Source organism: Polyodon spathula, chromosome 1 (genome assembly GCF_017654505.1).
Source record: "Polyodon spathula isolate WHYD16114869_AA chromosome 1, ASM1765450v1, whole genome shotgun sequence".
NCBI classification, from domain to species: Eukaryota; Metazoa; Chordata; class Actinopteri; order Acipenseriformes; family Polyodontidae; genus Polyodon; species Polyodon spathula.
The window spans coordinates 1,013,891-1,029,520 of record NC_054534.1 but is presented as its reverse complement, the minus strand read 5'-3'; the positions used below and the strand labels follow the sequence as shown (position 1 = coordinate 1,029,520).

The 15,630-nt window shown below is 42.5% G+C and overlaps 1 protein-coding gene across 17 annotated transcripts in view; it reads left to right on the top strand.

Annotated features, from left to right (window-relative positions):
* LOC121306465 (CUGBP Elav-like family member 4) overlaps positions 1–15,630 on the top strand; it is a 257,123-nt gene that overhangs the window by 127,830 nt on the left and 113,663 nt on the right. Inside the window, exon 1 of one of the 17 annotated variants that reach the window (XM_041239024.1) lies at positions 14,601–14,716. The exons of the other annotated variants lie outside the window; for them this stretch is intronic. Coding sequence (XP_041094958.1) covers positions 14,705–14,716 — 12 coding nt within the window. The 5' untranslated portion in view covers positions 14,601–14,704. Of the gene's footprint in view, positions 1–14,600; positions 14,717–15,630 lie in introns of those variants that run through there. 17 annotated transcript variants of the gene reach the window in all.

Below are 15,630 nucleotides of genomic sequence, written 5' to 3'. Positions count from 1 at the left end.
TATAGAGCTCTCTCGATACAGCAAAATAATGTCGCCTTTTAAACAAATCCCACTCGGGTGCAAGGCACCAGAAATTAAACAAGTAATGTCTTTCAGAATGCAGTTTTTCTGCTTCTGAACGACCCTGATTTTGTTTTAAATGTTGCATGGCATTTTAGTATTGAAGGTAGGGACTAGTGTTTGCAAGCACAGATGTAATGAAATGTTTTCGTTGTGGGAAACAGGGGCATCTCAGACACTCATGCCCAGAAGCAGATTCGAGTGGTAATAGTAATGCTACCGGGGAGGGGGCCAAAGTGGTTCAGAGAGCACATGTGGAAGAGACAGAGCGACCAGAACCAGGAGACTCAGCCCAGCAACAGCCTGCCAGCAGCGAGTCTGCAGCCGAACCAGAGGCTGCTACAACATTGGCTGATGCTGACCAGGAGAGTGAGTTCAAGGTGGTGGGGAAGAAACGGCGGTTGATAGAGAGGAAGGCATCCTCTGCTGCTTGCTGGAGTTCAAGCCGGCTCTGATGGGGATCCTGTCCCGGGTGGCTCCTCTCGGCCCGGGGAGTCTGCGGTGCCGGAGTTCAAGCCGGCTCTGATGGGGATCCTGTCCCGGGTGGCTCCTCTCGGCCCAGGGAGTCCGCGGTGCCGGAGTTCAAGCCGCCTCTGATGGGGATCCTGTCTCGGGTGGCTCCTCTCGGCCCGGGGAGTCCGCGGTGCCGGAGTTCAAGCCGGCTCTGATGGGGATCCTGTCCCGGGTGGCTCCTCTCGGCCCGGGGAGTCCGCGGTGCCGGAGTTCAAGCCGGCTCTGATGGGGATCCTGTCCCGGGTGGCTCCTCTCGGCCCGGGGAGTCCGCGGTGCCGGAGTTCAAGCCGGCTCTGATGGGGATCCTGTCCCGGGTGGCTCCTCTCGGCCCGGGGGGTGGGCGGTGGCAGAGGAGCCAGCGGAGGCAGAGGCAGAGGAATCGGCGGACGAGGAGGAGATGCCGCTGTATGAGGAGGGAGAAGAGGATGATGGAAATCTCCGATACCTTGCAGCGCTCTGACATTTCGGCCAGCCAAACCGTTAAGGGCAAATTATATACTATTAAAGAAATCAGCACTTTTCTTGATAGTGGGGTAAGAGCTATTAGAGGTAAAAACATTTTCCCAGACCAGAAACGTTTTCTATACTCTGCAATTGTTGTGCTCAGGAAAGCAACTTTAGCTGAATTTGACCAAAAAAAAAAGATTCAGACTGAAAAAGCATATGAGTTTAGTGAGGAAAATGTTGAGATTTTAATGGCAAATTTTACCTGGAATATTTATATGTTTATGTATTTGTTCATTTTATTGTTGGGTAATCTATTTTTACCAATGGAAAAAATTATTTTAGGCTCTTTTAATAAGAGAGCACAGCTATTTGATTTTTTAAATAGTAAACAAGTGAATGTGATATTATTGCAGGAGACGCATTCAGACCACACTAGCCAGTCTCACTGGCAGTCTCAGTGGGGGGGTGCAAGGGTGGCTGTTTTATTTTCTCCAGGTTTTAAGGTAGACATTTTAGCAATAAATGAAATTGTTCAAGGAAGACTCTTAAAAGTAGAAATAAAATATGCTGGTTTTTTAATTTGTTTTATTAATATTTATGCTCCTAATGTTGGTGGGGAGCGAGTTTTATTTTTTAAAAAGTTGGGTCAGGTGTTGGGACAATGTGACACTGGTAATGTCGTCATACTGGGAGGAGATTTTAACGGCACTATGGATTTTATCAATGATAGAAACCAGGGGGAGCCCAAACACCAATCTGTTAGAGAGCTGGCTACTGTATTAAACACTTTTGACCTGGTTGACATCTGGAGGAATTTTCATCTCACAAGCAAACAATACACATGGATTAAAGTCAATCTGAATCAGCTGTCAGGGGCACATTTGGACTGATTTTACACACGAAAACATCACACAAATAAATTCATTAGTATCTCACCCAACTCTATTTCTGATCATCACTTTGTATCTACTACTATATCTTTATCCACCAAAACACATTCAAAGTCATACTGGCATTTTAACACAAAACTACTGTTAGACAAACAATTCACCAATTATTTTAAATTATTTTGAGAGAAATGGAGAAAAGAGAAAAATAAGTATGCCAGTTTGAGGCAGTGGTTGGATATCAGAAAGGTCTAAATTAAAGTTTTTTGTCAGCAATACACCCAGAGTGTCACCAGGTCAGTAGATGCAGTGGTCAGTGAGTTAGAGAGTGGGATTGTGGAGTTTGAGAGGCAGTTGGATGTTCAGCGCAGTGAGGAGGCATACCGGGACCTGCAGGAGAGACGGCAGCACCTGGGCAGCCTGCTGGAGGAGAAGTTGAAGGGCTCCCTGCTCAGAGCCCGTTTCATTGAGCTTAAAGACATGGACGCTCCTACAGCCTTCTTCTTCAACCTGGAGAGGAAGACAGCAGAGCACAAGCAGATGAGCTGTCTGAGGCTGCCCTACGGGAGAGAGGTCTCCAGCCCTGTGGAACTCAGGCATGCGGCAGTGGATTTCTACGGTGGTCTCTTTAAGGCTGAAAACTGTGACGTGGGAGAGATGGAGCGACTGCATCAGGGGCTCACCAGTCTAAGTAGGAAGAGTGGCACAGGTTGGACACTCTGCTGACCTTCCAGGATCTCACTGTCGCCTTCATGCAGCTCTCCAATCAGAAAGCGCCCGGAACTGACGGGCTGCAAGCTGAATTTTATAAACGATTCTGGGACTGTATCGGACAGGATTTTTGTAAGGTCCTTCAGTAATTATGCTGCTACCTAAGAAAGGAGGCCTCTGTAACCTTAAGAACTGGCGCCCCGTCTCATTGTTGTGCTCAGACTACGACATCTTTTCCAAGGCGCTTGCAAATCTGCTGTGGACACAAAGAGGATCAGTGGTGCATAAGGATCAATCCTATTGTGTACCAGACCGATCCATTTTTGATAATCTGTTTTTAATAAGAGACCTTTTTAATGTGTCCAAACTTTTTAATATTGACGTTGGTTTAATTTCAATTGGCCAGGAAAAAGCTTTTGACAGACTTGACCATGAGTATTTGTTTCATACACTGAAGGCATTTGGTTGTGGCCCTGTTTTGTACTGGGTCAGGCAAAATTGACCATTTTAAAATCACAAAAGAGCAAGATTTTAGCCACTGGTTTTAGTAATGCTGTAAGTGTTTTTAGAATCCTGATGGTGTCCAGGATTAAGATTGATTTTCATTATTATCAGATGGTGCAGGACTTAGACTGTTTTAAAGAGCGTTGGTGCGTTGGAGATTGGGTGTGTGATGTGAAAGAGGACAGGGAGCTCATTGTGTTCCTATAAAGCCAAAAAAAAAAAACTTTAAAAGTGATCTAAATGGACCGTGATAGTGTTGCTATGGTTTTGAAATTGTTGTTTTGTGGCTAGATGTATTTTTTTGTTATTGTTTTGGATATAATAAAGGGATTTTAAAACTCTCCCTCTCTCCCTCTCTCTCTCTCTCTCTCTCTCTCTCTCTCTCTCTCTTTCTCTCTCTCTCCTTCTCTCTCTCTTCTCACACTATATGGCAGTTGAAAGTGCCCTCTTGACAGGGTTCCTTTCCCTACATGTCCCTGCAGAGACAGTACATTTCTACGTGATTCCTATGATGCTACACACTACAGCCCAGAACTTTAACCACTGAGATATTCAAACCTACTGCCTTCTGCTCAGCAGCCCAGCACCATAACCACTGAGCAACTCAAACCCACTTCTAAGAAACACCAATTAAAGTTAATGTCCTCAAAACCCTCTCTGTGAGTGCAGTTTGCTGGCAGATTCAAAATCTCAATTTTAAGATAATGGATTGCTTGCACCTGTTTTGGGGACTGTTTAAATCCCCAAGTCATTCCCAGATAATCCCTTGTGATCGCTCAGCCCTGTCAGCAGGAGACTCCTGTTTTGTCAGGAAAAACAGGCTGTACTGTTGCTTTCTGGCAGCGTTCTCCGGTAAATAGCATTGACAGAGGATTAACTCCAATTTCCACCCAACAACACCGATTTACATCCACATTGTCAGCGTTGATGGGATCAATGTCAGATTAACACCTCATCACACACAAACACAAACATGCGCACTGCATGCTCAAACAGACACACACATACACACACACACACACACACACACACTTAATCATACCAACCAAAAGGAATATCAAATAAGTAGAGCACACCCAGAAACACCCTGTCTGTTATTTACATGCACACTCTGTCCGTTCTTTGCAAGCACAAAGATATAGAAACACACACACACAACCACACACACACACAACCACACAGATATGCACACACAGTCTCAGGCCGCTAGCCAGGACATTTTCAGCCAAATTCAGTCTATTGAGCTTATTGAGAGCCAGGGCTTAAACTAAGGTGTTACTTTCATCCTATCCACGCGGTATCTTATATTAAATCCAGCTATTCTCTCCCTGCAGTGTGGCAGCAGTTCAGCAGAGACACTTTCATTCATTAGTAGGGTGTTTAATAAGGCGGCATTCAAGCCTACTCTTTCATCAGACAATCCAATTATAAAAATAAATAAATATATAAATTGACATTGCAGCAGAATTCAATTACAGAGAGAATTTCCTGAGCAGTGCTCCCGCTGATACACCAAACACAGCGACTGCGTGTGGGAGAGGAGACGTGTCAGGCTGTAAGGTAACCAACGCCGGAGACCAGACTCGATACTAAGGCAGCAAGTTACAATAAAGCGCTGAACAGCATTGGAAAATCCTCCTTGTGTATGCGCTAATGCAAGAAAGCATGTGTGAAGGAGCCGACAGAATGAAGACTGGGAGATACTCAGTAAGAAGACTGAGAGAAAAAATGATAAGAAAAAAAATGACCATGTTTGTTTTTCATGTAAAACAAGTGCACCTGTGCTCATTAGTTTGAAATGACGTAGGACACACAGGGCAGCTTTTCAATGGTTTCGAGCTACATGTATTTTCAAAAGCCCTTTTCGGTAATCGTTTGATCCACTGGCCCCTTTTCTCCTACTGGTCTCATTATCTCAGCGCACCTCGTCTGAAGCCTAGTTTTCAATCCAACAGGATTAGCAGAAAGGTCCATTTTTAACACCCAGTTCAGGGTGGTGTAAAATCTTGATGAGAAACTGATCCTAATTATAATAATACAAATACAAACAGTAATTTGCACTGCTTGTGTGAGGATTGTCAGCATAAGATGAGTGGGTTCCAAATGCTTTATTCAGGAAACCACAAATTGGCAGGTTTTTAAGAAGCGCTAAATGTGTATTGAGATGCAGCGCAGTGCCGGTATAAACATGATATTAAGAACATGGAAAGGCAGATGGGGATTCACTTCTGTTTAAGTTTTGCACAAATACAAAAATACCAATAGAGTAATACTTAAGTGATAGAGCCCGTTGATGCGGGCTCTGCTGTGTGGTACTAGATGACCGTGACTGCAGTTATGCGTTCCGAGCTGTAGGCGAGGGCGCTAACGAAAGTCAAGGTCATCTACCACACGGTAGAGCCCACATATAGAGGGCTATATCACTATTAGAAAACGATTTATTTCTTTATTTTCTCTTTAAAAAAAACTTTAAAAACTATATTTACCCTGAACTTTTGATATTTCGCCGGGTAACCTTCTGCTGAGGAAAGTAGCCCCTAACATAATTAGAATAGAAAAATGACTTATTGTTGAAGACAGGGGCGTCATTCAAGCTGGCAGGGAGTGGATTGGTTGATGACAGAATTGTGGACCAGTCGTATCTTTCTTGTTTATTTGCTGTCAGTAGCTGTGAATTGAGCCTTCCTTACGGTGTCCTGTCACAGACATGATTTCCCTTGTCTCTTGACTCGCATCAGAAAGTATCCTTAAGTAGCTTTTTATGTTATCAGATTAGCTGTAGATTAGAATGTTAAGGGAAAAAGCCGGTATTTATGCACGGAGTGATTTAAAATTTAATTCACACTTAAGCACTTCAAAGTTCCAGGGGGCATCTACTCAAAATAGAAGCCTGCTAGATCTGGAAGCTGATTGGCTGTTCGCACTCAATCATTTTCTAATGGTTGTTAAATATAACAATTACATTTCTAACTGGGACTAACATGTAGAATTAAAGAGCTGATAAAATTTGCACTGACTTTGTTTGTTTAGTGTGAAGGTATTGAGTGAAGCAGAGGGTGTATGGTGTATATCTTTCTACAATATCTGTTCTACCCTTGCTATACTTTCATTAGTATAGTGTAGTGGCAGGGTGCCCTCCTTCTGTGCATATTTACGTATTATTTGTATTATTATTATTAGTAATATTATTAATGTATTTGTATGCAGGCGGACGAAACCGCCCGTCGTTGTTTGAGACCGGCAAAAAGCCGGTCTTGGAAAATGTGGTTAGCGAGGATGGGGATAAATTCCCCATCCTAATAAAACCTGTGGGAATGTGGAAGGAGCCTTAATGAGGTCATTTATGAATTGGTGGTTAAGGCTCCTGCCAGAGATATAAAAGACCCCCTCATGAGAAGAGGGTGTCGGAGGAGAGACGACGTGAGTCTGTGAATAAGAGATGACAGCTGATATTGAAGTAGATACTTGCTTATACTTTTACTCCCTGTGTTTCTATTTTGTTTTGGCCTTTGCACCATTTTATTTTGTGTATTTTGTTTCATTAATAAAACGTTGAGTGCCGATGCGCCTCAGTTTCATCCCCGTACCTTTTGTTTTGTCCTGCTTCCTGGTCCGTGACATCACCACGCACCTGCGCACTGCACCCACTCTGCCACACGTGTATATTTAGAGAGCTGCTTATTCAAAGGTCATGGTGTTTTATTTTTTCATGATTGTGGTAGTTGCTTATTTGGATTTGGTAGACAGAAATAATACACTGAAGACATTAGAAAATAAATGTTTGAATACTGATGAAGTTTGTGTACTTGACTACACAGGGTGCGGCCGGCTTCATAACCTGAGACCTGTGTGAGACTGGAGCCATGCCAAACACAGTCTTGTGAGCGGAATGCTTCTCAGTCAATCCTGCACTGGAACAGAAGCCGGTCAGACTGCTTCTGCTTGTCAGTCATCAGAGTGGTCCAGAACCCTTTAAATAATGTTGCTGTCGCTCATTTGTCAATGGGAGCAAATAGACAATTTTCACACATTCCAGCAACATGCAATTGTCCTGAAAGCACCGGGGACTAGAAATGCAGTCCATTTACAGGAGCGTGCCATCAGGATCCTATCTTATTTTCCTGCTGGTTGATTGATTTTTTTTCAGCACGAGGAAAATAAATGAAGCCTGGTAGTCTGCCAGCCTGCCAACCTGTTAGCCTGCCAGCCAGAAGCCCGGAAGTCTGCCAAACTGCCAGCCAAAAGCCCTGTCGATTCCAAGAGGTTAACAAACCACTACCCTGCCTGCTCTGCCACCTCTTACAAGAGCAGATATGAGCTGCAATGGAAGATCTGAATCCTGGGTCAGCCAGATAAGGAGAGGATAGGATAGTGGTAGACAAAAACAGCCAAATCGTCTCTTATACGGTGTACTAGAGCAAAAGCATAGCAACGTGTGATAAAGAATTGGTCAGCACAGAGGGGTGTGGTAACACATGTTAAAAAAAACATGGCAAACTATGGTACAGTATGGTGCTGGAAATGTGTAACCAATAAAAGTGGTTTGGTAACATATTTTAAATAATGTCAATCATCCACTACTGTCTTTCGGCATACGTCTTGCAGAAGGTGGACAGTGTGCAGAGACATTGCAACTGACCAAGCATCAACTTTGTGCGCTACGTAATACACAGAATTTGCTTAGCAACGGGCTTAGCGACCACCAACCCACCCAAACAAACTAGCAACATGGCGTCACCAGTTGTTTTTTTTGGCGTAACGGTTTTATCCAGTGATGAACGGAAAAAGTTATTATAGAAAGTCAAACTGTACATTGATGTGTTTGTGTGTTTATTTTTAATGACCAAAAATAAACAATTTTGCCAAATATTAATAAAAAACGATAACCCCCCTCGCCCCCTAAATTAAAAAAAAACTGAAAACTTAAAAATGCAGCCCTAATTATATTATATAATTTTGCCAAATATTGTTTGTTTGATATTCAGACATTTGGATCCTCAGACGGACAGTGCTAAGGGTATGTGTGTGTTTGATATTCAGACATTTGGCTCCTCAGACGGACAGTGCTAAGGGTATGTGTGTGTTTGATATTCAGACATTTGGCTCCTCAGACGGACAGTGCTAAGGGTATGTGTGTGTTTGATATTCAGACATTTGGACATCCTCAGACGGACAGTGCTAAGGGTATGTGTGTGTTTGATATTCAGACATTTGGCTCCTCAGACGGACAGTGCTAAGGGTATGTGTGTGTTTGATATTCAGACATTTGGCTCCTCAGACGGACAGTGCTAAGGGTATGTGTGTGTTTGATATTCAGACATTTATCCTCAGACGGACAGTGCTAAGGGTATGTGTGTGTTTGATATTCAGACATTTGGATCCTCAGACGGACAGTGCTAAGGGTATGTGTGTGTTTGATATTCAGACATTTGGCTCCTCAGACGGACAGTGCTAAGGGTATGTGTGTGTTTGATATTCAGACATTTGGCTCCTCAGACGGACAGTGCTAAGGGTATGTGTGTGTTTGATATTCAGACATTTGGCTCCTCAGACGGACAGTGCTAAGGGTATGTGTGTGTTTGATATTCAGACATTTGGCTCCTCAGACGGACAGTGCTAAGGGTATGTGTGTGTTTGATATTCAGACATTTGGCTCCTCAGACGGACAGTGCTAAGGGTATGTGTGTGTTTGATATTCAGACATTTGGCTCCTCAGACGGACAGTGCTAAGGGTATGTGTGTGTTTGATATTCAGACATTTGGATCCTCAGACGGACAGTGCTAAGGTTATATATGCAGTGTCAGGAGTAGATAGATATTTCCAAAAGGTTGTTACACCAATTAAGTGCCAGTTCATACATAATTGCATTTGCATTACTGACTCCCTATTACAGTTCCCTATTATCTAGATTGTTGATTGCCATTGAAATGTAATGGGGTCAATTTCAATAATAGTGTGAAAGATATTAATACCTTTCCTTTTATTAATCCAGCTTGGTTTCCCCAAGCCTGCGTGATTTATTGATATATATATATATATATATACACGCACCACTTAATACACCAGCAATGCAAATATAGCGGAAAGAGCAACGGTATTGACCTGAAGATTCAAGATGCCTTGGACAAATCCATGTAGAATATTTTTAAATAAACCTGTCCAGTAAACAGCTACAAAATACCCCCCCCCCCCCCCCAGGTTTCCTGAGTGCCTGCAGATTGCAGAGCAGTGAGTAACATGTTAATGCATTATGCATACCTCTGCCTGTCCCTGGGTGCAGCATGATTTAGCCGTTACGTGACTCTTGCATGTAATTAAAACAGCACACGCTAGCTGATGGAAAGCCCAGCGTCTCCTGTCTCCCTGGTGCTGCTGATTGACAGGCAAGTGGTTACTCATGATGCCTGGCTCAGGTCGCCTGTGTGGAGCCCAGTGAAATGTCAGCTGAGAAGATCCTGGTATCGAGCCCAGCCAGAGATTACACTGAAACAATCAGAGCTAAATATCAGAGGGCCCCTGGGCCTCGTGGTGCTTTCTGAAACAGCAGTGCATTAAACCTGCAGTAACGTCCAGCTGACAAAAGCCCTACTGCTCACAATTTAGGTCATTTATTATTTTTAAAGATGTCGTGCCCTCAGGGTTTAGGAAATTATTATTACTTATTTAGAGAACTTCAAACAACTAAAAATAATCCTATAAAATGTTGTTAAAACAACACACACACACACACACACAAACCCTATTTATTATGAAGTTAAGTGCAGAGAAGTCGATAGAAATAGGCACTATAAAATTATATTTTAGTTTAAATTTGAACAGGATTGTGGGGCTATGCAACTTTAAATAGATTTAGAATTTTAAAGCAAAATATCTTTGTTATTTTTTTTTTTTACTTTCTGAGAAATATAACTGCATACAAAAAACAAAGGGAATATAGACTATAGCAATGTTGACTGGGACAAAAGAGTGTTTTGGAGAGACTGTTCAATGCTGTGAAGCTGAACAGCACTCAATACTGCAGAGGGAGGGATGGCACAGACCTGTCTCGACCTGACTGTTTAGTGGGGAGGGTGAGTCTGTATCCAGCAGGCCCTGATATCTCAAGAGCGCCGCACAGCTAAACAAATCACAGATGTTTCAAATATTTAAATCCTAAGAGATCAAACAGTTTCAGGTTAGAGTATGAGATTTATTTTATTTAGTTATTTTTGTATTTTATTTTTCTTCAACAGCGATCGTTCACCAGACTCTAAAATCCGTAGTGATTCGGCATTTCAATTTCTGTTCTCATAACCGTGTGCTTATGTTTGATATCAGATGCATATCTCTCTCCCAAAATGAGTTTACAGGTGGCAGCGCTAGGAATGAAGCCATTCTCTGTGTGTGTGTGGGTGTGTGTGTGTGTGTGTGTGTGTGTGTGTGTGTGTGTGTGTGTGTGTGTGTGTGTGTGTGTGTGTGTGTGTGTGTCTTTTTCTAATGCATGTATTCATTTTATTTTAGTTTAACCCACAAAATGTTTTGTAATAAATATAAAATGCACAAGTACAAATAAAATATATAGGAATGGATTTTAAGAAGTTTATACAAAATATACAATAGGGATTTGCCATGTTTATCAACATGCTTTACCATACCTTGCTATTCTTTACAATGCTTCCTCATTCTTTACAATGCTTTCACTGTGCTTTATTACACTTTGCTCTGCTTTTACTGCAGGAACCTTTTCTAAGAGGATAGCTCCTTCTCCCCACTCCCACCCACCTCTGTCCCTTCTTGGCTTTGCCAAGACTCCAGGCCCAGCACTGCTGTGGCATCTACCCCTCTCAAAGCAGGCTGGAGTTTTAAAGTATGTTGCTCACAGGGGTAAAGATAGTTTGGCAAATGTCCAGAAAGGGATGAAAAGCTAATAACCAAGTGAAGGGAGGTTTCTATCGTTGATGCTTTAGAGCAGTGGTCATTGATGAGGTGGTAGCTGGTAGGTCTGTATGTATTATTACAATCAATCAATCAATCAATCTTTATTTTATATAGCGCCTTCCATAGTGGAACACCATCACAAAGCTCTTTACAAGATGCAATAAATACAAGAAAATCCATAATACTTCAAATACAGAAATGCATAATACATGATAGTAGCATAATACATAGTACACCGAATACAGTGGAAAGTGCATAAAACATGATAGTAGCAGAATACTAATCAATATGTATTGTCTGTACTGTGAATAAAGTTGAAAGAGCAAATAGTTCTCACTGAGAGTCCTCCACTTCTAAATGATTTGCATTAAGCCACGTGTATGCTTTTTATTATACTATTTTGTAGCAGCATTCTATATAAATGTCACGCTTTGTTTTATGTGGCACTTTTTTGTTTTGTACTAATAGTAGCAAGCTTACTAATGCTGTGTTGCTAATTTAGAGTTTAATTGTTTGCCTGATTGTTTAACTGTTCTCAGAAATATGTCGGCCAAACATACAGTAGCTGTGAGAGTTACTGTGAGTTCAGGATTCTTATCTATTCGCCTGCCATAGTCATGTGTAACTCAGCCAAAGTATCGTTAAGGAAGTAGAAGCCAGCACTATCTAGTGAACGGGTACTGGATCAAGTTTCTGTTTGCATGGCTGAAGATACACAGCTGTGGACTAGATGGCGCTAGTCTTCTATAAAGACTCTATAAAGATCTAGCCTGGTATATATACTGTATGTCTACAGCAGACAGAATAGCCCTCTACTCAAGCATTCTAAAGTTAAAAAATTCCAATAAGATGATTTTGTCATAAAAAGGCAAGGGGACGACAGAACTTTATGAAAGTAAAAATGATAAAAAATTAAGCAGAAGAAAAAGTAACATGAGGAACATAAAAAGAGTGAATGAAGGAGTTAGTCTATGAGTGTGTGTGTGTGTGTGTGAGAGAGAGATGGGGGGAAGATAAGGGTTGAGACAGGCAGAGAAAGGGAGAGACTCCATTAATATGTATGACAGCAGGCAAGACGACTGCGAGAAACACATCAAAGATATATGACAGCCTCCCATTCCCTATCGCTCCTCCATAACTTACTGACTGAAAGAGCTGATCCCAGTATATTCAGTGCCACCTCCAATGGACGCTGTGTGCTGATGAAATATACTTGTGAGAATTCAGGCCTGGGAGCAGGGAGATGACACATCGCTGACTGCGGCAGGAGAGGAGCAGAACTCGAGCTGCAGTTGCTGAGCTTCACTGAGACGGTCCAGGATCCTCTGAGACTCTGTAATATAATAATATAATAATGACTCTATTTCTGTCAGTTAGTATCTACTCAACCATTGTTGGGTAACCAGTCAGCAGAGTCATCAGAGATTATGGCCCTCGAAACATCCATCAACAATTGTAAAGCTCCGCTCCTCCCTGTGATAAACGCTCCCTGAATTTGTTTTCATTTTAAGAGTAGGCCACTGAGATCAGAGGTTTCCAGTGCTGCCACTTCCATCTCTGTACCCTGTCTGTGTTGTTTACTGTTCAGTATGCACTGATATGATTGGCTGATATGATTACAGGTGAGTCTATTGTATCAGCCTGAAAGCTCCTTGTATTGCAATTGGGCATAACAATGGGTGCCATACAAGAGGTACACAGAGGACTGGTATCCACGCCTCTGTAGAAGATACTGTGCATCTTCTATAGCGGCACGAGAGGTACACAGAGGACTGGTGTCCACGCCACTGTAGAAGATACTGTGCATCTTCTATAGTGGCAGAATGAAGCGGACAGCTAGCCCCGCTCCCCTTCAAATCAATAAGACACCGAAACCCCTGTTAACTCAGGTGCATCTCCTTCAGCTGGGACCCGATCATTTTAAAACATCAAGAACTCTGGAGGCATGCCAGCTGCAACTGCATTAAAACCATCTAATTATGGCACTTTATTACATTCCACCCCCGAGGTGCAATGAAAAATGGAGCTCTGCTTTTTTACAAGACTATTTCAAATGAAAACATTCCCACTTTTTTTTTCTTTTAAAGCATAATCAGCAGAAGTTGTTTTTAGTTGAAGCTCCCAGTGAATTTCCCGGAGCTTCTTGAATCATTAACATTATGACAGAGGGGATTGATGTAAAACCCAGACAAGGATATGAGGCTGACACTGCGCTGGAGTAATGAATGAGACCTTTCTCAGACAATCTGAGCAGCAGTGTGGTTTAAGCACTGGAGGAGTGACTGATTAAGAGGTTCTGACAGTGCTCCATTGGCACAGCCTGCCTTACAGTAATGAGTGGGATGACTTGAAACGCAGAGCACCTGTGCAGTTGCAATTCCATGATTTATTTGTAACGGTGCGGGGAAGTTTTGTGTGAGGCTGGCAGAAACTAAAACCTGCTCCAACACTAACCTCTTCCCTCTGTGTTCCTACTGTATTCTGTGATGTTAACAACAGGGGTCTAACTTCAGGAAAACAGCAGCAGGATTCATATAGTATTTAGATTCACTGACAATTATTAAACAAGAGTCCTAATTTTTTTTTCACTATAAATTTGCACAGCCATTTTGCAGTTTTTTCAAGCTTTTACCATGATTATACTTTGCATTTACCGTAGTTTAATATGTTGTAACACAGCCAGCGAGAGGGGAGAAGGGAGTCTCTCTGCTCCTGGCCTCCAAGTAGTCCAGCACAGTAAAAGAGGTTCTGTTTTTTTACTTTGCTCCATGCTGCCATCTAGTGGCCTTTGCTGCGAATGGTTTGTGAGAGTGTTTTGGGGGGGTTTTTGCACACTGTAGGTGGGGATAGTTTCGCTCTGGGCACCGATGCCCATTGGCGAAGCCTGTGCAACACCGATATGCTTCCGATCTAACTTCCACACACCTTGAGGAGTCTTTTCAGAAGAGTTGTTTTTGCTGAATCAGTTACTAAACATGGCAATAATGATCTAAACAGAAGCAATAATACAGAACCCCCACAGCATAGGCTATTAAACAGAGCAGAAATAAAACACTAAGATAATACTGATAACGTATCTCTATAAAACATGAAGGGTTTTGTTGTTGTTGGTGTTGTTGTTGTTGTTGTTGTTGTTGTTGCTTAGCAGCAGTTGCTGCGAGCGAGATGGATGAAGCCCTCAATTAGGAGGCGTGTTTATCTCTGCAGGGATCCCAGAAACGCTTGTTGCTGGGGCACCAAACCCCCCTTCCACAGCTGAGATCCAAAATAAAGAATACATCAAAGAAAAATGTCAAAAGTCAGCCGCATTACAACGCATGGAGCTGGGAAGGAATGCGTGAATTCTATTCATCAGTGCATTTCACACACCCTGGAATATCTCATTATTTAATGGATCTGGCTGTGCTTGATTTAGGTGGGGGGAGGGGGGGTGGCTGTAGCCAAAATACTTAATAAATAAATAAATAAATAAATAAATAAATAAATCCCTGTAGTTTAACTCCAGTGTTACTCCAGCAGCCACAGCTCTCTGGGAGACACAGTCCAGAACAAAGCAGGTTCTGTGGAAGAGGGAAGAAGAATACCCAGACTCTCAGTATTGCAGCTCAAGCATAATTCTTCAGACAGCAATGTTTGGATCAGTTTTGACTGAAAGTCCAGCAGAATGCATATAAAGGTACGTTACACAGTAGTGAAAAAACGAACTTGTGACTTCAATTAGAGAGTGAATTGATAAAGCTAATCAAACCTGAGGGGGTGGTGTGGGGGTTCTATTCAATAAATGCAGCTCATCCACACATGCTTGTGGTAATGTCAGCTCTTAATAAATTCAGCTCATCCACACATGCTTGTGGTAATGTCAGCTCTTAATAAATGCCTGTACATCTCAAAGCTTTGTGTACATGACACAGTGTGGTCATGCCTCTGATGCAGCCCTGTCCCGTGTGCAGTGGCTTGGCACATACTGGCACAGTGAATAACATCTGAGTTTGCCATTCTGCCTGAAGATTGTAATAAAATAAAACACGGGAAAGTAAATCTGATCAATGATTCTGTAAAGATAGACACACTGGTCCTCACCGTGAAGATGTCTTTCTTTTCCTTGTTTTCTTTCTTTGACAAAGACTTTTCAGCACTGCTGATTCACTCTTGCTGTGCCGTTTGCCTTGTCTCTTTTTCTGCTTCCGCGTGGGAGGGGAGGGGTCTCTATTGACTCTCCAAGCCTAATTAGTGCTTAATGATCCAGGAGGACGGGGGTGTGCCTCCCCAGATGAGTCCAACACTTCCACTTCCGAAACCTTCATTAACCTTTTCTGTTGGGAAAGGTGCTGCAGAGTCTCTCAGCGGCTGCCATTGATTAGCTGGGGAGAAGCGGACTGGAAAACTCACTCAGCTCAGCTCCCGACACACCGGGTAGTGCAGGGATCCATTCTTTATTAGAGAAGTAACTAACTTTGAAAACTCTTAATTGATGACGGGTAGTGCCACGGGTCGGTGATGGACACTGGCTTATCAACGGGGAACCTGACACTTCAATATTAGTGCGCTCCTGACGCTGTACATTTACAACTGTGGATAACAATTTGCTCA